Source organism: Lissotriton vulgaris, chromosome 9 (genome assembly GCF_964263255.1).
Source record: "Lissotriton vulgaris chromosome 9, aLisVul1.2, whole genome shotgun sequence".
NCBI lineage: Eukaryota > Metazoa > Chordata > Amphibia > Caudata > Salamandridae > Lissotriton > Lissotriton vulgaris.
The window spans coordinates 338,928,616-338,955,374 of NC_141697.1; the positions used below are offsets into that span (position 1 = coordinate 338,928,616).

Below are 26,759 nucleotides of genomic sequence, written 5' to 3' on the forward strand. Positions count from 1 at the left end.
AGAGGCACATTTCCTCCACATATGCTTCCATATTACCAATGTTTGTTGATTCTGCTACACCCGCTACGCGTATGTTATTGCGACGCGACCTCGCTTCCAAATCCTCCGACTTGGATTTGATAACTTCTAGGATCTTCTCAAATCCTGTACATTTAGAGGTGCTTTCACGTGATGCATTTTCTACTGCGGACAATCTCGTCTCTGCTTCGTCTAGTCGTTCCCCATGTTGATCCACCTTGGCTGCCATGTTATCCAAACGCGACGTTAGGTGGTCCATTTTACCATGCATATCCTGCAGGCTGTCTTGTATTGCTTTCAACATGACCTCCATACTTTTAGGCGGCGTGCGCTCTGAGTCAGTCTCTGTGTCTGAGTGGGGATGGGACCCTCTCACGGTCCGACGTTGTTCAAAGTTGAGCTTTGGTTGTTGTTTGTCCGGTTTCCCCATCCTGCGGGGTATCGGTTCCTTTGTATGTGTTGATACCGGTATAGGCCAGTAGCGAAGGTACGTTTTGCACCGGTGTCTATTCAGCTGGTAGGGGTGAGATCAGCAGTATCGGGTTTCGGCCCGATTGGAACGGTCAAATAGTGTAGGTGTAGAAGACGCGGAGGTTACGTACACAGCATTTAGTGTCTCGTGAGAAAGGCAGGGCCTGACATGGAGGATGGTGGGCACCACTCTGGTGAACTGTGGTGGGTATCACGTGAAAGAGCCGTCACAGACATGGGCAGAGCAGTACAACACAGTGCTGAGCAGTAAGATATTGTCCCCTTGCAGTATGAATGGACTTTTGTTAACAACCTGCAGCGATTCGGGAGGCTCGACACTTCACTAGTCCATGGTTAATGACAATAAATGTAAATGGAGCAAAATCTTGGAAGGTACTGTCTCCGATTTACATATATGTGATGTAATAAACAGATAGCCGCCGTCTATTCACAGCAGTGACAGACACAGTAGCAGTTCCGTTGGCAGGCTAGCGTGGTGTGACAGTCAAACTTTGGCACATCGACACGTTTATCACAGGCGCCGCATATGCATAATCAGCATGAACAATAACATAAAAACGTTGCGCAGGTCGTTTCCAAGTGATCAGCATTGGGGCATATGGGTTTCCTTATCAGTCCGTGTGCGCACGTCCTCAGACATATGCCGACTTTCAGTATGTGAACAGGCGCCAGCGGTACATTGCCTCTGATCGGGCGCCGCCATGTTGGGGGGCAGGTTTCGCGCCATTAACTGTGTATTGCAGCGCTGCCCCGCAATGATCTCCGTAACGCTGGGCAGCTGAAGAGCGGTCGTTGTAACAGTGAGTACCCTCGCAGCGTTATGGTGTGGGTAGTCCAGTGAGTTTGTGGACAGTCCAGGACGTGATAAGTCCCCATAAAGCGGGAGGGGTCTGGTGACAAGTCGCCGTTACAAGCTGCGATTGCGCTAGTTATTCCATCAGCAGGTGTCAGCAGCGTGTCGCATTGCAAGAGGTACTCACGGGTTTGTGACAGGGTTGCTGCGCGGTTCTGTGATGTGTGTGCCACGAGGCTCCTTCGCTCACTGCCCCACACGCTTACAGGCAGTCGTCATCCTGCCCGCACAGGTCGCGGACCATAGCAAAACCTGTTAAGTGGATTTCTTCGCCCCACTCGCTCGTAGAGCGACGAGAAGGATATCAAAATGCGCCGCACATCCTCCGCTGGCCGATGGTACCGCTTGGCAGCAGGTTCCGAGACCTTGTACACGTTATAGATGCAGATAAACGGAACCGTCCGGCGGAGCTGTCTAACTAGGCAGCCATCTCGCAGTGCGCCCTCTAGCGCCCCCCCATGGCGCCAAGTTCATGGTAAGTCCTCAGTTCCCACAGTGACTGCTCTGTTCTGTCCTTCTTCAGCTCCCAGATAGTCAAATCCACGTTCCTGATTTCAGAGGGCCACCTAAATACTGAATTTAGGAGTGTTGGATGTAACCAAGTAACCAAAGGGCTATTTACCGCTGGGGTGACTACACCCCTTATGCGACTACTATTTGTGGCGCATGGGCATAAACCTAATACAGTGTAACTAGTTTCCCCAAAAACATGATGGTGAAACCCTTCTTCAAGTGTCCACTTCAGGTGATCCACCATAGGGGTGTGCCTAGCCTGATAGTGCAACACGCCTGCTGATTAACTATTTTTCCCACCTGCTATGGGACCAAACGGGTCCCACGGTAAGGGGTGGCATCCTCCAGGTCTGGAGGAAACCTGGGTCACATTTCAAAGGTGGCAGAGGCTTTGAAAGCCTTTGACCTTGATATGCTAAATCACAATTCATCCTGCTGGAGGAGGTGTAAACACCTCCTGCCAGAGCAGGTACTGTTTCTGACCTCTGAGAGCATTGGCTCTCCAGAGCTGGGGTTCAGAAACTCTTCCTGGTGGCAGGCTGGAAGAGACCAGTCAGTCATCACTGTAAATGACTGGTAGATTTCAGGGGATACCTCTAAGGTGCCCTTTGGGAGCATGTCATAAGAAATCCAACACTGGCATCAGTTTGAATTGATTAAGACAAGGTGTTTGATACTAAACATCATTATTTTCTGTGAAGCCATTATGTAGCTGGGTATTTTGTAATGACCAGAGCCGAGTACAAATGCTTAAGATGGCTTCCTGATCACTTGCAATGTTGTGCAATGGAGCCAGACTTCACATGGGCATATCCGCTCGTGCAGATATGTCCTCACATATAATATAATGCACCCTGCCTTAGGGCTCTAAGGCCTGCGATTGGGACGACTTACATATGTTAAATGCAGTGTGTATGGGAATGGCACACAGGGAGTGTTGCCATGTCTTGTTTGCAAAATGGTTTGCATAATTTCCCGCATTCTGCAATGGCAGGCTACATGCAGTTTTTGGTTGGCACTCTCTGGGTGGCACAATACATGCTGCAGCCCCTAGGGACCCTTTTAGCACCCATGGCCTGGGTACCAGCGGTACCATTTACTTGGGACTTACAGGGGTGCTAAAGTCCTTGCCAATTGGGTTACAATTAGACATTTACCTTTTTTAAGGGAAAGAGCACTGGCACTGTGGTCCTGGTGAGCAGGGACCCAGTTTACTTCCATGCGAAAAGCATCAGTACTAGGGCATAAAGTGGAGGTGACCATGTCAAAAGGGGCACTTTCCTACAGCAAGCATGTTGGTGCTCGGCATAGCTACATGAATCTTAAGGAGGGTCGATCTTCTGAAAGTAATGACATTAATTTTCCCAGGTCTGTGATGAACCACAATTTTTGGCCGAGGCCCCACAAAAGCTTCTAGCCTAGCTATGCTCAAAGTAGATGATGTGACGTTTTCCAGCACAAGTGTGCTTCAAATATGGGTTCATAAATCAAGAGATCTTGAGATGGAGGCTCAAGAGCAAAGTGAAGTTCTCATGTAAAAGGGTGGTGGTTGGGGCAAAGCTGGTCCTAAAGGATAGAATGATGGCATGAGGTGATTGACAGAACTGGATTTGATTTCCACTTTATTTCATTCTGTATAGCAGCTAATACCACATCCAAAGCAAAATGTCTTTGTAATGAGGTACAGAGTGTAGATTAGCAGAAGTTGTGACTGTGTTCCTCCACAAACTCGGGGAAGTTTAAAAAACAGCTACACTGGGTGCTGGTGACTGCTTGATGCCTGAAATAATATTTAAGGACTTGTTTTCTATCACAAGACCTCAGTTTTCCATGGCTAAGTGTTGCCAGTAACCACTTACCTATACCCAGTTTCGTGATATTAATTCATCGATCTTGAAAGGTTGAATGCCTTTGCCAGTATTCATATTTGTGACCTGCAGGTCCCACACAAGTGCTTAATGCCGGGTCTGGTGGCTCAGTGGACTAATGCGTCTACTGCAGGGGCCTGTGTTCGACCTCATGGTCACAGGTTCAAATCCCGGCGGGTCCACTCAGCCTTTCATCCATTTGGGTCGATAAAATGAGTACCATTGAGTTGGGTAACAACAAACATCTGTTATTTCAGCGCCAAGAGGCCCGTAGTGGTGAACGTGCGCTTTACAAATACTCATGTTATGTTGTTATGTTAATGTGAGCCATTGATGGCAAGTAGGGTCCACAGGCACACATTTGTGGGAACCAGCAGTCATTTGTTCTCAAAAGACCTTAATCCAAAGCAAGAGAGTGAAAAATGCAAAAGAGAGAAAGAAGGAAGGTGAGAAAATTAGACAAACAGTGGCAAAGGGAGAAAGCAGCGATGAAAAATAATCTACAAGAGTGAGTTAAAGAGGTTGGGAGCGTCTGGTGGTGGATTAAAGAGCCAAGAGGTGGAATCAAGACTAGGCAGCCTAGTTTTCCGTTTCTGAACAAAACTTCTGTCTGGGCACTTATTCCTTTACAATGAACAGTCCCACACTCATGTCAGCAACAAACACGTTGGCCCTCAATCTGAGTGGGAACTTGTGGCCTGATTTAGATATTGGCGGAGGGGAACACTCTGTCACAAACGTGACGGAGATCCAGTCCACTCTTATTACGATCCCACTATATCCTATGGAGATCGTAATACGGCGGACGGGATATCTGCCATGTTTGTGACAGATTATTCCATCTGCCAAGATCTAAATAAGGCCATTAATTCCTTAAGTGGCTGGTGAGATCTGCAGAACACTTGAGATCTGTTTACTTGGAAATTCCAACTCAGTTGTAAGTCTTTCATGAATTTTGTGAAAGCAAGGTGACAGGGTTCATTGTGCAAGAACATTTGGATAAAGACTGCCCTTCAAATTCACAGTGAAAGCATCCACTAGAAGTCCAACATGATCTGTGACAATGCAGGAGATTTTTTGGGGGGGTTCATAGAAAACAATGCTTAATGGTGTTCTGAAAAACGAATTCCAGGCTCTTGCCATTGGACTCAATGGTCAGGCCATGTCTAGGAGGCAGTGCCTCACTTTCATAATGGTCTTTCTATTAAGGAAATCATGTTCTGTTCCAGATCTAGTATGGCACAGACAGCTTGTGAGCATCCAGGGCTTTATTGTGTTGACACAGTGGACTATGGTTGGGTCTGATTTATTTGATCAATATGAGTAGGTATCTTATTGACTCTCTTATATATTGTGAAATCTAATGATAGCCATTAGAGGCTGACGCAAATGTTAAGGTGCAGAGATGGAGGTGATCCTTGAGGTTCACCGGTTTACCTGTAAGGAAGCAAGGATGGATTTGTTTGGTTTAAATTTATGGAAATAATTACAAGGGAATACGATAAGTAATTTTCCAGTGGATTAAGAAAGAATTACTAGCCTCTGTTATGATATCCTCTGGTTATTTATGCCACAAACCATGTTGAGATTCAGAAAACATGGTGTTGCATACACTTGTATACTCAGTGTTGCTACTACCTAAATACTGGTGCCTGCAGGAAAAAGAAGAGAGAATTTTCTGACTCTCTAGTCGATATGGAAGGACCCATGAGGTGCAACCATGCCTTCCATTACTAAGCAATGCACAGTTCTAAAGTAATAGGTAGAATCATTCTCATTTTGAATGCTGTATTTTGGTTATGCAGATAATCAAAATAAGCAATATCGTCATTGACTGCAAAATCCATGCTCTACCTTTGGAACAGATTAGGTTTTGATTCTTTTATACGTACATTCAGCAATACCCTAGATTTGGAACTCTAAGGAAAGCCGGACACTTCTAAGGCACTCCATGCCTGAATTTTCAATTAAAAATATAAATGCTATTGAGACCTTCAGGATTATAAATAAATACCCTCATCTCAGAGTTGAGCAGATTGCATAAAGAGCAGATTGCATAAAGTGAGAGTACACCTTTAATGTGTGAAGTGTGGCTCAATGGTTAGAGCCGCTGACCCTGCTGCAGAGCTCTGGCCCGGACCAGGGTTCAATCCCGGTCTTGGCCTCAATTTCCCCGGACCTGATATTCTTGCCTCGGTGCCTATTCTAATCATGGGTCCCACTCTGCAACTCTGGGCAATAGCTTGCTTAATCTCCACTACGGCCCCCACAGCGCTAGAATGCCTCGCTTCACCTTGGGGGTTACCAGGAGTGGGCACTTCACAGGGAAAGGCCAGGAAGAGTTCCACAGCGGTATGTGTACAGCGCCTAGAGACCCCTTCGGGGGTGATTCGTGCGTTATATAAGCACTACATTTACATTTACATTTATTGACCTCTTGATGGCTGTGGTGTGGCGATCTCAAGTGTTTCAGCCCAGTTGTTGGCTGGTGTCAATCAGTGGCTCGCATCATCTGCATTGCCAGTTATTCAAATCCCATACCATTCAGACTTTCAGGGTCCAGAATAGGTATTATAGTGGAAATTCCTCTTTGAACACCAATTCCTGCATATTTATTTCCCATTCCAGTCACTTTCTCCTGTGCATATTTTTCTAGGTTTTTCCAAAAGAAATGAGCGCTCTGAAAAACAACTAAGTAGTACAGCTTTCCCACTCAGCCTGTAATCCTGATTTGTGTGTAAATTCCGGTTGACAGCTAAGTCAAGGTTAATGTAATTCTTGCAAGGAGGCCCTATCTATGGTGTAAACAGGAAGCACAGATTGATATGGTATAGTAACAACAGCAAACCAATGCTTTTCACACAGCGCTTACTGCTTCACTTTTAGGTGCTAGGCCTTTAGTGCTCATCGGTTTTGAAGGATTCAGGATCCTGACGCCCAACATCTTCCACTACAGTGCAAGCTTCTCATGTCACCTGCCTGTATGCCCAAATCTCCTCATATTGGTTTGCAAATTCCATCTGACATGCATTCTCTGCAAACTTATATAAAACAGCCACTTAAAATAACAGTAGAAGGTAAGCGATTGACAGGTGACTATGTGAACGGGAATATTATTCATGAATGTCCGAGAAGCTCCTCACAGAAGATGCTCCTAATGCGTCTCGATGGACGACATTTCTCATATTTTCTGTCCATTTGTTCCAAGAGTCATACTGTTTGTCAATGTTCCAGAAACTCCTCACATTGTCTGTCTAACAGCCTCTTTCTCCTTACATAGTTTGGCTAAACACCCTAAGCAGCGTAGGTAGTTTGTCAAAATGCCCCAAGCACCTTAGACAGTTTGTCCAGTGCTCCAAGATCCTTACACAGTGTCTCCAATGCTCCAAGATCCTTACACAGTGTGTCCAATGCTCCAACAGCCTTACACGGTGTGTCCAGTGCTCCAAGATCCTTACACGGTTTGTGCAGTGATCCAAGATCCTTACACAGTGTGTCCAGTGCTCCAAGATCCTTACACAGTTTGTCCAGTGCTCCAAGATCCTTACACAGTGTGTCCAATGCTCCAAGAGCCTTACACGGTGTGTCCAGTGCTCCAAGATCCTTACACGGGTTGTGCAGTGATCCAAGACCCTTACACGGTGTGTCCAGTGCTCCAAGATCCTTACACGGTTTGTCCAGTGCTCCAAGATCCTTACACAGTGTGTCCAATGCTCCAAGATCCTTTCACGGTTTGTCCAATGTTCCAGAAACTCCTCACATTGTCTGTCCAACAGCCTCTTTCTCCTTACATAGTTTGGCAAAACACCCTAAGCAGCTTAGACAGTTTGTCAAAATGCCCCAAGCTCCTTACACGGTTTGTCCAGTGCTCCAAGATCTTTACACGGTGTGTCCAATGCTCCAAGATCCTTACACAGTGTGTCCAATGCTCCAAGATCTTTACACAGTTTGTCCAATGCTCCAAGATCCTTACACGGTGTGTCCAGTGCTCCAAGATCCTTACACAGTGTGTCCAATGCCCCAAGACCCTTACATGTTGTGTCCAGTGCTCCAAGATCCTTACACGGTGTGTCCAGTGCTCCAAGATCCTTACACAGTGTGCCCAGTGCTCCAAGATCTTTACACAGTGTGTCCAGTGCTCCAAGATCCTTACACAGTGTGTCCAGTGCTCCAAGATCCTTACTTATGTGTGTCCAGTGCTCCAAGATCCTTACGTATGTGTGTCCAGTGCTCCAAGATCCTTACATGGTGTGTCCAGTGCTCCAAGATCCTTACACAGTGTGTCCAGTGCTCCAAGATCCTTACTTATGTGTGTCCAGTGTTCCAAGATCCTTACGTATGTGTGTCCAGTGCTCCAAGATCCGTACACAGTGTGTCCAATGCTCCAAGATCCTTACACGGTGTGTCCAGTGCTCCAAGATCCTTACACAGTGTGCCCAGTGCTCCAACATCCTTACACGGTGTGTCCAGTGCACCAAGATCCTTACACAGTGTGTCCAGTGCTCCAGGATCCTTACTTATGTGTGTCCTGTGCTCCAAGATCCTTATGTATGTGTGTCCAATGCTCCAAGATCCTTACACGGTGTGTCCAGTGCTGCAAGATTCTTACACAGTGTGTCCAATGCCCCAAGACCCTTACACGGTGTGTCCAGTGCTCCAAGATCCTTACACAGTGTGTCCAGAGCTCCAAGATCCTTACTTATGTGTGTCCAGTGCTCCAAGATCCTTACACAGTGTGTCCAATGCTCCAAGATCCTTACACAGTGTGTCCAGTGCTCCGAGATCCTTACGTATGTGTGTCCAGTGCTCCGAGATCCTTACACAATGTGTCCAGTGCTCCAAGATCCTTACACAGTGTGTCCAGTGCTCCAAGATCCTTACACAGTGTGTCCAGTGCTCCGAGATCCTTACGTATGTGTGTCCAGTGCTCCGAGATCCTTACACAATGTGTCCAGTGCTCCAAGATCCTTACACAGTGTGTCCAGTGCTCCGAGATCCTTACGTATGTGTGTCCAGTGCTCCAAGATCCTTACATGGTGTGTCCAGTGCTCCAAGATCCTTACACAGTGTGTCCAGTGCTCCAAGATCCTTACTTATGTGTGTCCAGTGTTCCAAGATCCTTACGTATGTGTGTCCAGTGCTCCAAGATCCTTACACAGTGTGTCCAGTGCTCCAAGATCCTTACTTATGTGTGTCCAGTGCTCCAAGATCCTTACGTATGTGTGTCCAGTGCTCCAAGATCCTTACATGGTGTGTCCAGTGCTCCAAGATCCTTACACAGTGTGTCCAGTGCTCCAAGATCCTTACTTATGTGTGTCCAGTGTTCCAAGATCCTTACGTATGTGTGTCCAGTGCTCCAAGATCCGTACACAGTGTGTCCAATGCTCCAAGATCCTTACACGGTGTGTCCAGTGCTCCAAGATCCTTACACAGTGTGCCCAGTGCTCCAACATCCTTACACGGTGTGTCCAGTGCACCAAGATCCTTACACAGTGTGTCCAGTGCTCCAGGATCCTTACTTATGTGTGTCCTGTGCTCCAAGATCCTTATGTATGTGTGTCCAATGCTCCAAGATCCTTACACGGTGTGTCCAGTGCTGCAAGATTCTTACACAGTGTGTCCAATGCCCCAAGACCCTTACACGGTGTGTCCAGTGCTCCAAGATCCTTACACAGTGTGTCCAGAGCTCCAAGATCCTTACTTATGTGTGTCCAGTGCTCCAAGATCCTTACACAGTGTGTCCAATGCCCCAAGACCCTTACACGGTGTGTCCAGTGCTCCAAGATCCTTACACAGTGTGTCCAGAGCTCCAAGATCCTTACTTATGTGTGTCCAGTGCACCAAGATCCTTACACAGTGTGTCCAGTGCTCCAGGATCCTTACTTATGTGTGTCCTGTGCTCCAAGATCCTTATGTATGTGTGTCCAATGCTCCAAGATCCTTACACGGTGTGTCCAGTGCTGCAAGATTCTTACACAGTGTGTCCAATGCCCCAAGACCCTTACACGGTGTGTCCAGTGCTCCAAGATCCTTACACAGTGTGTCCAGAGCTCCAAGATCCTTACTTATGTGTGTCCAGTGCTCCAAGATCCTTACACAGTGTGTCCAATGCTCCAAGATCCTTACACAGTGTGTCCAGTGCTCCGAGATCCTTACGTATGTGTGTCCAGTGCTCCGAGATCCTTACACAATGTGTCCAGTGCTCCAAGATCCTTACACAGTGTGTCCAGTGCTCCAAGATCCTTACACAGTGTGTCCAGTGCTCCGAGATCCTTACGTATGTGTGTCCAGTGCTCCGAGATCCTTACACAATGTGTCCAGTGCTCCAAGATCCTTACACAGTGTGTCCAGTGCTCCGAGATCCTTACGTATGTGTGTCCAGTGCTCCAAGATCCTTACATGGTGTGTCCAGTGCTCCAAGATCCTTACACAGTGTGTCCAGTGCTCCAAGATCCTTACTTATGTGTGTCCAGTGTTCCAAGATCCTTACGTATGTGTGTCCAGTGCTCCAAGATCCTTACACAGTGTGTCCAGTGCTCCAAGATCCTTACTTATGTGTGTCCAGTGCTCCAAGATCCTTACGTATGTGTGTCCAGTGCTCCAAGATCCTTACATGGTGTGTCCAGTGCTCCAAGATCCTTACACAGTGTGTCCAGTGCTCCAAGATCCTTACTTATGTGTGTCCAGTGTTCCAAGATCCTTACGTATGTGTGTCCAGTGCTCCAAGATCCGTACACAGTGTGTCCAATGCTCCAAGATCCTTACACGGTGTGTCCAGTGCTCCAAGATCCTTACACAGTGTGCCCAGTGCTCCAACATCCTTACACGGTGTGTCCAGTGCACCAAGATCCTTACACAGTGTGTCCAGTGCTCCAGGATCCTTACTTATGTGTGTCCTGTGCTCCAAGATCCTTATGTATGTGTGTCCAATGCTCCAAGATCCTTACACGGTGTGTCCAGTGCTGCAAGATTCTTACACAGTGTGTCCAATGCCCCAAGACCCTTACACGGTGTGTCCAGTGCTCCAAGATCCTTACACAGTGTGTCCAGAGCTCCAAGATCCTTACTTATGTGTGTCCAGTGCTCCAAGATCCTTACACAGTGTGTCCAATGCCCCAAGACCCTTACACGGTGTGTCCAGTGCTCCAAGATCCTTACACAGTGTGTCCAGAGCTCCAAGATCCTTACTTATGTGTGTCCAGTGCTCCAAGATCCTTACACAGTGTGTCCAATGCTCCAAGATCCTTACACAGTGTGTCCAGTGCTCCGAGATCCTTACGTATGTGTGTCCAGTGCTCCGAGATCCTTACACAATGTGTCCAGTGCTCCAAGATCCTTACACAGTGTGTCCAGTGCTCCAAGATCCTTACACAGTGTGTCCAGTGCTCCGAGATCCTTACGTATGTGTGTCCAGTGCTCCGAGATCCTTACACAATGTGTCCAGTGCTCCAAGATCCTTACACAGTGTGTCCAGTGCTCCGAGATCCTTACGTATGTGTGTCCAGTGCTCCAAGATCCTTACATGGTGTGTCCAGTGCTCCAAGATCCTTACACAGTGTGTCCAGTGCTCCAAGATCCTTACTTATGTGTGTCCAGTGTTCCAAGATCCTTACGTATGTGTGTCCAGTGCTCCAAGATCCTTACACAGTGTGTCCAATGCTCCAAGATCCTTACACGGTGTGTCCAGTGCTGCAAGATTCTTACACAGTGTGTCCAATGCCCCAAGACCTTTACACGTTGTGTCCAGTGCTCCAAGATCCTTAAACGGTGTGTCAAGTGCTCCAAGATCCTTACACAGTGTGCCCAGTGCTCCAACATCCTTACACGGTGTGTCCAGTGCACCAAGATCCTTACACAGTGTGTCCAGTGCTCCAGGATCCTTACTTATGTGTGTCCTGTGCTCCAAGATCCTTATGTATGTGTGTCCAGTGCTCCAAGATCCTTACACGGTGTGTCCAGTGCTCCAAGATCCTTACACAGTGTGTCCAGAGCTCCAAGATCCTTACTTATGTGTGTCCAGTGCTCCAAGATCCTTACACAGTGTGTCCAGTGCTCCAAGATCCTTACACAGTGTGTCCAGTGCTCCGAGATCCTTACGTATGTGTGTCCAGTGCTCCGAGATCCTTACACAATGTGTCCAGTGCTCCAAGATCCTTACACAGTGTGTCCAGTGCTCCAAGATCCTTACACAGTGTGTCCAGTGCTCCGAGATCCTTACGTATGTGTGTCCAGTGCTCCGAGATCCTTACACAATGTGTCCAGTGCTCCAAGATCCTTACACAGTGTGTCCAGTGCTCCGAGATCCTTACGTATGTGTGTCCAGTGCTCCAAGATCCTTACACAGTGTGTCCAGTGCTCCAAGATCCTTACGTATGTGTGTCCAGTGCTCCAAGATCCTTACGTATGTGTGTCCAGTGCTCCAAGATCCTTACACAGTGTGTCCAGTGCTCCAAGATCCTTACACAGTGTCTCCAGTGCTCCAAGATCCTTACGTATGTGTGTGTCCAGTGCTCCAAGATCCTTACACAGTGTGTCCAGTGCTCCAAGATCCTTACACAGTGTGTCCAGTGCTCCAAGATCCTTACATATGTGTGCCCAGTGCTCCAATATCCTTATGTATGTGTGTCCAGTGCTCCAAGATCCTTACACAGTGTGTCCAGTGCTCCAAGATCCTTACACAGTGTGTCCAGTGCTCCAAGATCCTTACGTATGTGTGCCCAATGCTCCAATATCCTTATGTATGTGTGTCCAGTGCTCCAAGATCCTTACACAGTGTGTCCAGTGCTCCAAGATCCTTACACAGTGTCTCCAGTGCTCCAAGATCCTTACGTATGTGTGTGTCCAGTGCTCCAAGATCCTTACACAGTGTGTCCAGTGCTCCAAGATCCTTACACAGTGTGTCCAGTGCTCCAAGATCCTTACGTATGTGTGCCCAGTGCTCCAATATCCTTATGTATGTGTGTCCAGTGCTCCAAGATCCTTACACAGTGTGTCCAGTGCTCCAAGATCCTTACACAGTGTGTCCAGTGCTCCAAGATCCTTACGTATGTGTGTGTCCAGTGCTCCAAGATCCTTACACAGTGTGTCCAGTGCTCCAAGATCCTTACACAGTGTGTCCAGTGCTCCAGGATCCTTACGTATGTGTGTGTCCAGTGCTCCAAGATCCTTAAACAGTGTGTCCAGTGCTCCAAGATCCTTACACGGTGTGTCCAGTGCTCCAAGATCCTTACACAGTGTGTCCAGCGCTCCAAGATCCTTAAACAGTGTGTCCAGTGCTCCAAGATCCTAACACGGTGTGTCCAGTGCTCCGAGATCCTTACGTATGTGTGTCCAGTGCTCCAAGATCCTTACACAGTGTGTCCAGTGCTCCAAGATCCTTACACGGTGTGTCCAGTGCTCCAAAATCCTTACACAGTGTGTCCAGTGCTCCAAGATCCTTACACAGTGTGTCCAGCGCTCCAAGATCCTTAAACAGTGTGTCCAGTGCTCCAAGATCCTTACACGGTGTGTCCAGTGCTCCAAGATCTTACACGGTGTGTCCAGTGCTCCAAGATCCTTACACAGTGTGCCCAGTGCTCCAAGATCCTTACACAGTGTGTCCAGCGCTCCAAGACCCTTGCATGTGAGGGGAAAGCAACACACGGGGAAGCCCACAAAGCCAGGAAATATTAAGCAATGTGCTGACTGAAAGCCCACTCTAATGACTGGTTCTGTACACAATAAGCCTTCAACAGAAAGTAAAAAGTTGCTTGTAGGCACTGTTCTGAGAGCAGGCCGTCCCTTTCCACGTGAGCTGCAGATTACATCATGTGTATACTGAGGATTTATTACCTATTCCCAGAGTTTGTCCTGATTTTGCATGCCTTTTGAAATAAACTAATAATACCACACTGCATGTTTACACACAATCGCACAGCTGTCGTTTATGATCTGTTGTTGGCCCAGCATTCAACTGGGTTATTTTTAAAACAAGTGGAGTTCAAACAGAGTGTTGCAGCAGACAAGGATAAATGCAGCGTCCGGGTTCTACGTCAGAGACCACCTCCTTCAGGCCGCACAGCCTCACGCGCGCGCAATTTACCACATTCCCTCTCATTTTATTGTGTGCACAGCAGCCACTTATATTGTAAGCTAACAAAGAGCGCAGGCCCGGTGGCGTCACTCCGATAAGGGGGAAATAAGCAGATAACTAGGGTTTTGACAGAGGTCAAAGAGTCAAGCCCGTCGATCACCGGAACACACCAGATATGCGTAATGGAAAAACAAGATAACACGGTAGGGTTGTATCTTAAATAAACTAATAGGAAAATTGCAATTGGTTACAGGCGAGTTTTCCCAAACTATGTCTGCATTGAAGAATGCAAGATCCTATCTGCATACAGCAACCCTAACCATCTGTGCGTGTCGCAGTGTGCAAAGACCTTGATTGCTCAACAAACAGGGGCTTATTTATTGGCCCTTGCGTCACTTTTGCACCACCGGTGCTTCACTTTTTGTGACGCACCAGCAGTGTAAAAAATGCGCCTTGTTGCGCCATATTTACAAAGTGACGCATCTAGGTAGGTGCGTCACTTTGTTATACCTGCACCAGGTATAATGTATGCAGGGGCGTGTTCCCACACAAGAAAGGGTTGTAGAAGTGACACAGTGAAATCTACCAGATTTCACTGCGCCACTTCTAAGACGCAAATGCGTGAAAATCGTACGCCTGCCTCACAGCAGGCGTAAGACTGACGCAAGCCCTTTCACATGGGGCTTGCCCCATTTGAAAGGACACATTGCTGGAGTTGCGTCACTTTTGTGACACACTCCAGCAATGCGCCACTTTTGAGCCATACAGGTACGTCAGAAATACTGACGTATCTGTAATTCCTTGCGACAGGATGCGTCATGAAGTAAATATGATGCAGCAATCATGTCGCAAGGAGGGCGCACTGAGAAGTGACGCATCGCTGCTTTCACGCAGCGATGCGTCACTTCTCATAAATGAGGCTCATAGTGTTTATTGATAGTGTCGGCTCCTCCAAAAGCGATATATAAAAGAATAAAATAATATGGGGTGAGGCCAAGGGGCGCAAACAGTATCAGCTTGCGGCTTAGCTCCCCCTTAAGGACGAGGGCATGGAAGGGGCCCAAGTATAAATGCATTTCGTGCTCCTACTCCCACCTCACCGCTCCCCCAAACCTCTCCTTAGTAAATCGAACCATTCCCGGGCGTTAATGCCTTTACACGTGTAAATTACACGGCTAGCCTGGCCTTATGCAATGCAGGGAAAATTACACTTGTGCCAAAGAAAGTGGGTGATTCGCATAGCTGGATTCAATAAGGAATCTTCAGCCCAACAAGCCAGGAAACCTTCTCTGTAGGACTAAAATGCAAGTTTCTGATAGCCACATAAATGAGGTGGTGTGGCAGAGAAATACTTTGAATATCCAATACTACTACAGTACTGAAAATGTTTAATTGTCTCTCTTACCTGCTGCCTTGGAAAAATGTGCATTTTTAGATAATATAATTGGGAAACTGAACTATAAATTAATTGTATAGCCACATTTAGTTAAAAAAAACCATCTTGCAGGTTTTGGCGAGATGCCCCCTCTTCCAAACCATTCTATAAAAGGTGAGACTTCGTTAGCCTTTGAGCTGGCATTAAAAGCTTTTCCACAGCCGATTTTAGCAACCAGCCCAGCTCTGTATGTTGACTTTTTCATCTTCTTTGCTTTGTGCAAACTCTGCACATGACGCACAATGCTTAATGTAATGCTGTAGTTAGATCAGATTAAGAAAAAACAGTTCTCATCCTTTATTTTAGTAGGGATTAAGGACACACTTTACGGTGGTCCAGCTAAGTCCTGTAATATTCCAGGATAACGGTGTGATCAAACGTCATCGGTCTCTTGCATGCAAAGCAACCCAGGAGGCCAGATCGCAGTCTGCGGAGAACAGGCAACCCACCTCCTTCTGCCTCCACCAAGAATAACACCAATGGTATATGCATCCTTTACTTCTGGGGTGTCCAACGTAGCTTTAGGAGGCCAGATCCATGCTCGGAGCAGGTCCTGTGCCAGCTCCCCCTGACGCCGCTGTGCAGCTCTTGCCTTGCTGCCTGCTTCTGTTTGCTTTCCATGTGTCCATCCTCCCTCTAGTCAGCCGTTTTCATTTTTGTATAGTCTACTTTTGCCCCCCGCCCCTTTACCCTGCTGGTCAGCCTTTCTATTTTGTATTAGTGAGGCCCCTCACCCCCCCCCCCTATTTCCCGCTGTTTTGTTTTTTCCTGCCTTCACTGCCGCTCGCCTCCCAGCGCCCCTCCCAACCCAGGAACTACTTAATGGAGGCCGCAGCGCGGCCGCGCAGCCAGCGCTCTGAAGGTGCACCAAAGGGAAGGACGTCTGCGAACGTCCGCACCTGGGCTGCGCCCAGCGCCAGGACCCCTGGCCTCCCCTCCCCACCTGTACACCTCCAACTAGCCACAGTCCCTCAAACCCAGAAGAAACACCAACTGTTGCATCATCCCACCTGGAACCACAGAAGGCCCCTTCATCTGCCAGAACTGTTGCATCACCTGCAAAGTTAAGCCGCCCAATGACTCCAAACCAGCCGGTACCTGACCCAAGGCTCCACTGCACGCTTCTCAACATCCAATACCTCTGCAAGCATGCCATTTAAGTCTGGGATACCATACCCAACCTCACCTCCAACGTGAGGTTTATCACAAAAACTTGGCTCACCCCCTTATCGGCGACTGACATCGCCACCGCCACGCCCCCCGGCTACAAGCTGCTACACCACGACCATTATAACAGACATGGTGGAGGCCTCACCGTTGTCCACAAAGACACCCTCCAGTGCACCGCCCTAGACGACGACAGCATGCCAATCATGGAACACCTCAACTTTCAGATCACACTTGAAGCGAAAACCCCCATCAGAGGAACCCTCGCATACAGACCCCTGGACCCCTGTCCTAGTTTATGCAATGCCATCACCGACTTCATTGCCCGCTGGCATTCAAGTTCAATCACTAAATCTTCCTAGCAGACCTGAACTTCCACCTCGAAGACCCCAAAGACATCAACTCTGCCACCTTCCTGGAGAACATGAGCAACACTGGCCTCTCACAGCTGGTCTCCACCCCCACACACATTGCAGGGCGCACTCTGGACCCTATCTTCTCCTACAGTGACAGAATCAAGCTCTCTCACACAACCAAACTGACCTGGACAGATCACAGCATCATCCACTTCACCCTAACCAGCTCCCCAGAACCCCTAACCAGATAACTCACCCGACTCTGCTGAAATAAAGAACCCCTCCGGATCTCCACCCTCATAACAACCAGGCTTGACCCCTCTGACAACCTCAAATTCAACAAAACTTCTCGAATTGGATCTCAGCCACAGTTCACCTCCGAGCTACAGGTTCTTAAACGTGACTGCAAGAAACTAGAGAGACGTTGGCGATCTAGCAAGAACCCCTCCAATCTCAGCTCATTCAGATCCGCCCTCGTCAATTACCACACCACCTCAGGGAAATCAAGAAGAACGCCCTCACCAACTGCATTGAGGCGAGCACAACCACGCCAAAGAGCTCTTCACCATTGTCAGAGAGTTCCCCTGCCCAGCTGCCACCGAAAACTCGATTTACCCCTCCCAAGCCCTCTGCGACAGCCTAGCGGACTACACCCACCAGAAAATCACAGACATCTACAGCAACTTCGACCCCCAACCCACCGCCTTCAGACACCCTTGTACTCTCACCGATACCCATTGATTAGCTGACTGGAAGCAGCTCAACGAAGACACCACCACCATCATCATGAACTCAATCCCCTCCAGTGCACCCACGGACCCCTGCCCACACCACATCGACAACCTAGGGAGAGAAGAAATTAGCAACCACCTCACAGAGACCTCACACATCCACCACAACAGCCACTGTCTCTGCCACATGGAAGCACGCAGAGGTCAAGCCTCACCTGAAAAAACCCTCCGCCGACCCCAGCGTACTCAAGAACTATCGACCCATGTCGCTACTTTCCTTCCCGGCCAAAATCTTTGAGAAAGCCATTAACAGCCAGCTCACAGATTACCTTGAAGAGAACAACATTCTTGACACCTTCCAATCAGGCCCCCGGACCCTTTGGTATTGCCCAGGCCAACCACAGCACCGAGACCACCCTGATCGCAGCTACGGGCGACATCAGATGCCTCTGTGACCAAGGGGAAACAGCAGCCCTCATCCCCCTCGACCTCTCTGCGGCTTTCGACACCATCTCCCCTCACACCCTCATCATCAGATTCCTCCACTTGGGCATCCAAGGCAATGCTGTCAACTAGATCACTTTCTTCCTCTCAGGCCAAACACAGAGGATCCACCTTTTTCCTCCAAACACCAGAATGTCATCTGCGGCATCCCCCAGGGCCCACTCATCCCCACGCTCTTCAACACCTACATGACACCTCTAGCAGACACCGCCCGCACCCACTGACTCAGCATCATCTCATAAGCCAATGACATGCAGCTCATCTTTCCCTCACTGAAGACACCAACACCCCCAGAGTCAACTTCTAGAACACCTTGTCCGACAGCGCCAACTGGAGGAAGGCCAACTGCCTGAAGCTCAACTAGCAGAAAACAGAGGAACTCATCTTAGGAAACAGCCCCTCCCCCTGGGACGACTCCTGGTGGCCCACTTCACCCGGCCCCACTCCTGCTCCCTCCAGTCACAAAGCACCCTCGGAATCATCCTTGACTGCCAATTAACCATGAAGAACCAATTCGACGCCGTCTCCTTCCTTCCACACCCTCCGAATGCTCTGCAAGATCTTCCTCTGGATCCCCATCTCCACCAGGAACACAATCACTCAAACCCTCCTCTCCCGCCACCTCGATAACGGCAACGCCCTTTATGCCAGAACCACCAAACTACTCAACAGCCTCCAAACCATCCAAAACACTGCAGCAAGACTCATCCTCAACCTATCCAGGAGAACCAGCACTCCCCACCCCCCCCCACTTCAGAGCCTTCCACTGGCTCCCCATACAGAAAAGATGCCTCTTAAAGCTCCTGACGCACGCCTACAAGGTCTACCACAACTCTGAGCCCTCCTACATCAACCACCGCCTGACTTTCCATTGATCAAATAGAGAACTCTGCTACACATCCCTCGCCCTGGCCCACACCTCCCGTATCGCCGGAACAGCTGCAGAGGTCATTCCTTCTCCTACCTTGCCGCCAAGTCTTGGAACGTCCTCCCCCTTCATCTGAGCATCTGTCCTTCACTTGAAGAATTCAGGAAGAAGGTCAAGACATGGCTCTTCGACCAAAGACATTAGGGGCTAGTGCCTGAAGACCCCCCTGAAGTGACAAGTCGTGCTTTACAAGAACTCTTTGATCTTTGATGTTTTAAGAATATTCATGCATGGTCAATATACTTAGAACAAATCAAAATGATATTTCTATTTATTTTGTATTGGATTGTTAATTGAATGTGCACATTGATGTTGATCACAATTGGGGTCACTACAGTTTATAAATAATCCACGTAACAAATAATAAAGTAAATCTCACGAAAGCAATGGCCCAAAAAATGTTGGAGGAAATATTATGAGAAAGATATTACACCAACACAAATGGAAGAGGTTTCAGAGCACAGCATGCACCTCAGGCGAAATCATTTTTGGCTGGCAGGGGTGCCCAACACATCTCAACAAATAACTAATGAGACCAAGACAATCTCAAGATGCCAGACTTCTCCCAGAAAGGCGTGAATGTGGAAGAATTACATTATTTGCAACTAATCTAGGTAAAGAAACAATCAGCATGGTGTGGCTAATTACATCCTCGCAAAGACTTAGAGTGTAATGTTAACACATATTGTCACATTTTATGATGATAACATTTGCTAGTAACTCACTGGACTTTCCTTGAGCTAAAGTAGCTCTCAATACAGAAAAGGTTGGAGACCCCTGACTTAGAACAATCATCATTGCAGGACAGATGATAGGAATAACTTGACTGTTGAGAGTTAACAAGCAATAGGAAGATGAATTCAGTACACTCTTGGAAAACTAGCAAGTTCGAGCCTAGCAAAGTTGCTTACAGGTGAAGCAAACCAATCAACAGCCACTCAGCAGCAGTGCATGAAGCAATGATCCTGCTCCATAAAAAATGCCTGCCACCACAGGACCTTTCCAGGAAACTAAGGTCATGATCAATAGATGAACATCAAGGAAAGAAAATGGAAATACTGTACCGGGCCTCAGTGGTTGGAGGTGACCTAGAACGCTGGAGACTGCATGAACTATCCAGGGAATCAAAGCCATACGGAGGTGCACAGAATGAAGCAAAGAGGACAGCTATCAAGCAAGACATGTTACTAAAACGTGTGACCTTCTGTAAAACCACTGCAAACTACACCAATGTTATGTTGTCTGGTCACCCTGCCTTGATCCAGCCTTGATCACCAAGGAACAGAGTGGGGCTGAGGAAGGCAACAGCCCATCAAAGTGATTGGCAACTTCCTCACAAAATATTGTCACCCAATGTGACACCAGGAAATGTTCAAACATCTATCCTTTTTCTTTTTACAGTTTGTTGAATAGTCTAAACCTTGCTATTTTTGGGGTGAGATGGTGGATCCGAAAGGAAAATGAGAAAACATGACCAGTTAAAGATAAAATATATTCATGTTTGCCACATTACTTATTAATATTGTAATTTGCACCGCATTTACTACAAAATGAATGCTCCTGGTTGCTGATAACAGAGGATCCCAAGTCAACAGTGTTTCCTTCATTTACTAGAAGAATGAAAGGCTAAATTGGTTCTGATGGTGCCCATAAATATACACACAGATTAATGTCTAATTCATAATAATCCCTAAACTAATGGGAGCACTCAATGAATTAAAAATTGTTGTCTACATCCATCAAAGCGAGAATAGAAAAGACTCCACCTTCACCTGCAGAGCAAATAAATATAGGCAATTGCCCAACACATGATACTCACTGGAATTTTTGAGGAAGGGGTCACATCCAGCCAGTGGTCTGACTCTTCCGATTCAAGCTCTCGGAGGGAAAGTGAGCAGTGTCCAATTGTCCTCTTCCTAGGAGTCTGGCTCTGAATCTTAAACACAAGTCTCACAGTTTTCAGACTTTGGAGCTTGATGGCAAACACAAAGGTTTCCATGACCTCAATGTCCTGAAAGAGGAAATCGGTCCATGTCAATAAGGCAAAACAAATTCAAAAACTGTCACTCCTCAATATGCAACACTGAACAACCGTCACGGAAGAGTATATTTGGTACCTAAAGATAATATTGTCTAATGCCTCTCTGTTTATGGCTTGCCAACTTGTCCGGGACACTGACTCTTTAATGATCCAAGCCATAAAGCGACAAGTAGGCTCAAGTTGAGAATATTGGTCAACCACATGCTTTCCTAGACTCTTTACATCATCCATTCAGTTGGTCATCACTTCATGTTGAGTGAAATACAGGTAGACTGTTAGAAATGGGATTTCTGGTTGGATGAGGGCAGGAACTACAACTCTAGTCAGGGTAAGCAAACTATACACTAAAAGATAACCTGTGCTCATTCTCTGCTACCTTGCCATGGAGCAGTCAGGCTTATCTAAAGAGGAAATGTGTAAAGTATTTGTGTAACACCCTCATACAGTAACACAGTGAATACACCACAAAAGACTCCATACAGGTTTAGAATAATACATTATTATATTATTAACAAAACAAGACCAAAGCAACAAACTTCCAATGTATAGAAGTTGAGATATTGAATTTTAAAAGCATAAACGCAGTAAAGCGTTTAGAAGCAAGCAGCGCTAAAAAGGTTACTTTACGTCATGCAGAACTGGGACAAAGTCAAAGTTTAGGCCGACCGCGATGGAGCCCTGTCTGGCTACAGGACAAATGCAGGCCCCAGTGAACATTTTTCCTGGTTGCAAAAACACCTATCCTTCCTGTGTTGTGACTGTCTAGAGGGAATGCACAAAGGGTAGCTGTCACCCATCTTAGATGCATTTTAGAGACAGACTGTCAGGCAAACATAGCAGCAAGTGCAGAGAAATGCCCTCTTTCTAAAATTGCCATTTCTAGAACAACAATGTTAAATCCAAATTCACCAGTAAGGGGAATTTATCATTACCATTCCAAAGCTCTGAAACATGAAAAAGCTACTCACTTCTCATTGGAAATTACCAATAAAAAGTGGATAAGGGAATTCCCAATGTTATCCTATGACAGGAGTAGGCCTCACAGTAGTAAAAACGAATTTGGGTGTTTGTCACGACTCGGACATGTAAAGATTAAACACATGTCCTACATTTCACTTATATGGCACCCTGCCCCTAGGGTAACTTAGGGCCTACCTTAGGGGTGACTTATATGTAATAAAGGGGAGTTGAAAGCTTGGCAAGTAGTTTTCAAGACCAAGTCGAAATGGCAGTAAGCTGAACACACAGGCACTACTGTGATAGGCCTGAGAAAGATTTGAAAGGCTACTTATTTGGATGGCACAATCAGTGCTGCAGGCCCACTAGTAGCATATGAAGTACAGGCCCTGGGGCTATGGTATACCACTTTACAAGGGACTTACCAGTACATCAAATATGCCAATTAGGTATACACCAGCATCATGTTTAGGAGAAAAGCACATGAACTTTAGCACAGGTTGGCAGTGGTAAAGCCAGCAAAAAGAAGGTCAGAAAAAGAGGAGGAGGCAGGCAAATAGTTTGGGGTGATCCTCCAGGGAGGGTAATTTTCCAACACAGACAATAAAAGGGGCATTAGAAGAAGTATACTAATCAGAGAAAGCCAATGGGCAGTATGCAGTGGCTAAACATTGAATGCAAGCTCCAATGGCAAACACTCTAACAACAACTAATGGAGTAAGGATTTGAAAAGGAGAAGGGTGCGAACCCTAGGACTGACACTTGAAGTACCTCTAGGGGGTCAAATGCTCTTGTGCGAGCAATAATGACCTACAAGACAAATTAAATCTAGAAATAAAATGGTGGCTCAATGAAATGATGGGAATTGGAAAACCAGCAAAGTGAAAGAGCAAAATGGAGGCACTCTGTTATCGGTACCCAGTCTTGATACCTTTAGTTTGTTGATCATGGATACAACACAATAAAATACATACGCTTTAAAATTCATAAGTATAAATTGGACACAGTGGGAGACATCATATTACTCTAATGAGTACAGATTATATTTTAACAATAGCAAGACTAAAGCACAATCACCGAGAGATTGATACTCTGCACTTACACTGCTTCCTTCTCTGAGTGAAGTCTTGAAGTGCACGGGCTTCGGTAAGGTTATGGACCCCTTCATTGAAATGCAAGGGCTTTCGCCACAACTTGCAGGCCAGGACAGATCCTTGAGCTGAAATTAGGTTTATTGGAGACTTTATAAAACACATAGTACACCTGCAGCAGGTAGGAGAGCGCGTTTCCTAGATTCATAGGTGATTCGTGACATTAATTTCAACACAATACACACAGCGAGTAGAAAATAGAGATAGTGCGAGCGAGACAAATTTGATTTGAGCACAGTACATACGGTAATACGGTAATGCACATATGTACAGATACAGTAAAAGTTCAAGGTGGAGGAAATGGCGTCAGCAAACAATACAGTAAAGTCTAGTGAAAGATTAAAGGCATCAACACAGACAACCTCAGTGTGATTTAGATATTATTGAGGCGGTACAATAGCAATAGAAGGCATTTCTGCTGCTTTTTTGAAGGTTCGATACTAGCAATATGAAAACATTATATAAAATCAACCATATAATCCCAGACGAAGCACCGCAGACCATACTCAATTTGAGGTAATGCTTTGTCTCTTAATTTATAGGAAGATATTTTACCATATTTTGCACTATGTTTTGGTAGACTAAACGTAGACGGCGTTTTTTCAGCATTATCAGTTTTTCTGACGTAATGTCTGCTAAGGTTACCAGATTCTTTTACAACAGAAAAAAGACGCCACGTGCACTATTTTGTTCTTTCTTGGTCAGACAGCATTTTCTCTAAACAGACATTGAAAGATTCTTCATATAGTATGCAGGTATGTATGACACGCGTAACACAAAATGTTGTTTAGAAACAATAAATAGAGACTGACAACACAGAGAAGGCTGCAAAATAAGTAATTAAAAAAGCTAGACTATTTGACTTACAAAGAAAGCTTGGAAGATCCTAATATTTTAGGGTTTCGAAATTGAAGCAAGCAAGGATAAGTTCTTGGTTAGTTAAGGGGTAGTCAACAACAAGAAGGCAATTACTTATTGGGGGTGAAAATGAAATAAAAAGTCATTCCTTATACCAACGAAAAAAGGAAACCTGTTTAGATACAAGAAAACTCTTTCCATCCATCAGAGCAGTACCTCCTAGTTTAACCTTCCAGTAAGGTGGTTCAGCATTCATTATACAAGGTGTCACAGAAATACTCATGATAATATGAGTTCATGTATACAACATGAGCAGGCTTGGCATGATGGCACTTCCAACTCTACGTATTTCTTGTTCTATGAGAAAGCAAATGGTGATTGAAGCGTGTGTTAAGCACTTATTCAGGTGGCAATCAATAGTTGTAAGCAACAATTACTATCTAACTCAAATCTCCTCAGCCAAGAAGGTGGGTGTAAAATAAATGAAATGAAATGAATGAAATGAAAATTGCACTTATATAGCGTGTAACTACCCGGAGGCCTCGCAGCGCTTTAGACTGAATACTGGTGGAGGGCTCAGGGCGATCAGCACGTCTTTGCAAACAAGTGCGTTTTTAAAGCCTTTCTGAAGGACAGGAGGTTGTTGATTTCTCGAAGGGAGAGGGGGAGGGAGTTCCAAAGCCTAGCCGCGGTATGAGAAAAGGATCGCCCACCCCAACGGGCTTTGTTGATTTTGGTGGTGGTTACCAATTGCAAGGAACTAGAACGTAAGGCTCTGGACGGTGCATAAGGTGTAGCTAAAGGGTGCAGAATTGCTGGGTCAGTGCGGTGAAAAGATTTGTGCACAATGCACATGGCCTTGAACTGCACTCTGGCCACTACTGGGAGCCAATGAAGCTCCTTCAGAGCTTTCTTAGCTGACTGCCAACGGGGGATGTTGTACAGTAGGCGGGCAGCACAGTTTTGTGTGACCTGAAGCCTGTGGGTCAATGATGCTGGGGCTCCCATGTAAAGGGCATTCCCATAATCCAGGCGGGAGAGGATCAGGGCCTGGACCATGATCCTCCTAGCCTGGAATGGGAGCAGGGGAAGCACCTTACGAAGCATTTTCATCACCCCGATGCAGGTGGAGGCAGTTTTTGTAGCTTGGACTGAAAAATCAAGCGCCTTGTCGAGCCAGACTCCTAGGCTCTTAATCTGGGGTTTGGGAGGAGGAGGCGGGCCGAGAGATGGAGGCCAGATGGATGCTAGGGCAGATGGAGGGGAATTGCCCAGCAGCATAATATCTATTTTTTCCCCATTAAGCTTGAGGTATGAGGATTTCATCCATCTGGCGACAGCCTCTAGACAGGGACCTAAGGTGGAAGATGATCCAGCAGCGTGGTCAAGAGAGACCACCAGTTGGGTGTCATCTGCGTAGGTAACAATACGCACACCAAAGGGACGGACTATCCTCTCCAGAGGCTCCATATAGGCATTAAAAAGAGTAGGGCTCAGGGAGGAGCCCTGGGGTACTCCACAGCTGAGAGGATGTTTAGGGGAGACCGACTCACCCTCAAACACCTGGAAGAATTTGTTATCCAGGAAGGAGGTAAGCCATTCCAGGGCCGCGCCCGACACACCCAAACCACTCAGCCGATGTAATAGTGTGGAGTGGTTGACCGTGTCGAACGCGGCACTGAGGTCAAGTAGTATGATGGCAACCTTGCCTCCCTGGTCCAACACAGCTCTAGCTTCTTCTGTTACCGCCAGAAGAGCGGTTTTGGTTCCGTGCTGAGGGCGGAACCCTGTCTGAGAGGCATGGAGCAGGCTATTGGACTCAAAATAGTCCACTAAGATGTTATTAACGTGCCTCTCAAGTAGCTTGCTCATCCATGGAAGTAAGGAGATGGGTCGGAAGTTGGCCAGGTTGTTCTGGTCCAAAGTAGGCTTTTTCAGCAAAGCTTTGACCATCGCACACTTCCAAGAGGGCGGAACGGTTTTGGAGGCAATGGAGGCATTAGGACATCTAGGATGACCGGACGAATAACGTCTAGGACCTTAATGAGAGTCTGGGGGGGTGCATGGTCATTAGGGGATCCCGAGGTGATCTTAGGGATCAGCCTGTCTAATGAGGAGGGGTCAAGTAGTGGGAGTTTTTTAAGCATACAAGGGGTGAGGGAATCAGGGACCGGGGGGGAGATGGGTTCTGTGTTACCATCACCAGTGGTGAATGAAGAGTAGATAGCCTGGATTTTCTGGGAGAAAAAGGTGGCAAGATTGTTGCACCAGATTTGTGCGCCGTCAGATGATGGACGCTCCGGGGGTGGGGAAATTAAAGATTTAGCAATTAAAAAAATTTTCTTAGGCGCATTAGCAGCCATATTAATTTTTACATCGTAGAAGCGGGATTGTGTGGCATAGATTTCCTTTTTATAGAGTTTTATGGCGGCTCTGTAGTCGGCCCTCCTCTGTTGAGAATGGTCCTGCCTCCAAGCTCTCTCGAGTTTGCGACATGTTTGCTTCATGGTTCTAAGGGAGGGTGTGTACCATGGAGCGACCTTAGATCTTGTTATTGATTTTAGTGGGGTGAAAGGGAGAACTTGGTCGAGGGTACTGGAAATCCAGTTGTCAAAGTTGGTCGTAGCAATAGTGGGGTTAGTGGACCTCTGAGGAGGATGTTCAGAGAGGGCCAGTTCCCACTCAGGGAGCGGAAGAGAAGACCATTTCCTTCCCAGGCGCTTATTAGGATTATGAGAAATAGGCGGAGGACTTATGGACCAGGTAAAAGGTATTAAGAAATGATCTGTCCACGGAAGTGGAATGGGGGTCTCGA

General features: G+C 46.9%; 1 protein-coding gene across 1 annotated transcript in view; it reads right to left on the reverse strand.

Annotated features, from left to right (window-relative positions):
* TC2N (tandem C2 domains, nuclear) overlaps positions 1 to 26,759 on the reverse strand; it is a 221,012-nt gene that overhangs the window by 34,599 nt on the left and 159,654 nt on the right. The window contains exons 8-9 of the mRNA XM_086937679.1: positions 23,038 to 23,154; positions 20,757 to 20,948 (exon numbers count right to left, since the gene is read on the reverse strand). Coding sequence (XP_086793805.1) covers positions 20,757 to 20,948; positions 23,038 to 23,154 — 309 coding nt within the window. The remainder of the gene's footprint in view (positions 1 to 20,756; positions 20,949 to 23,037; positions 23,155 to 26,759) is intronic.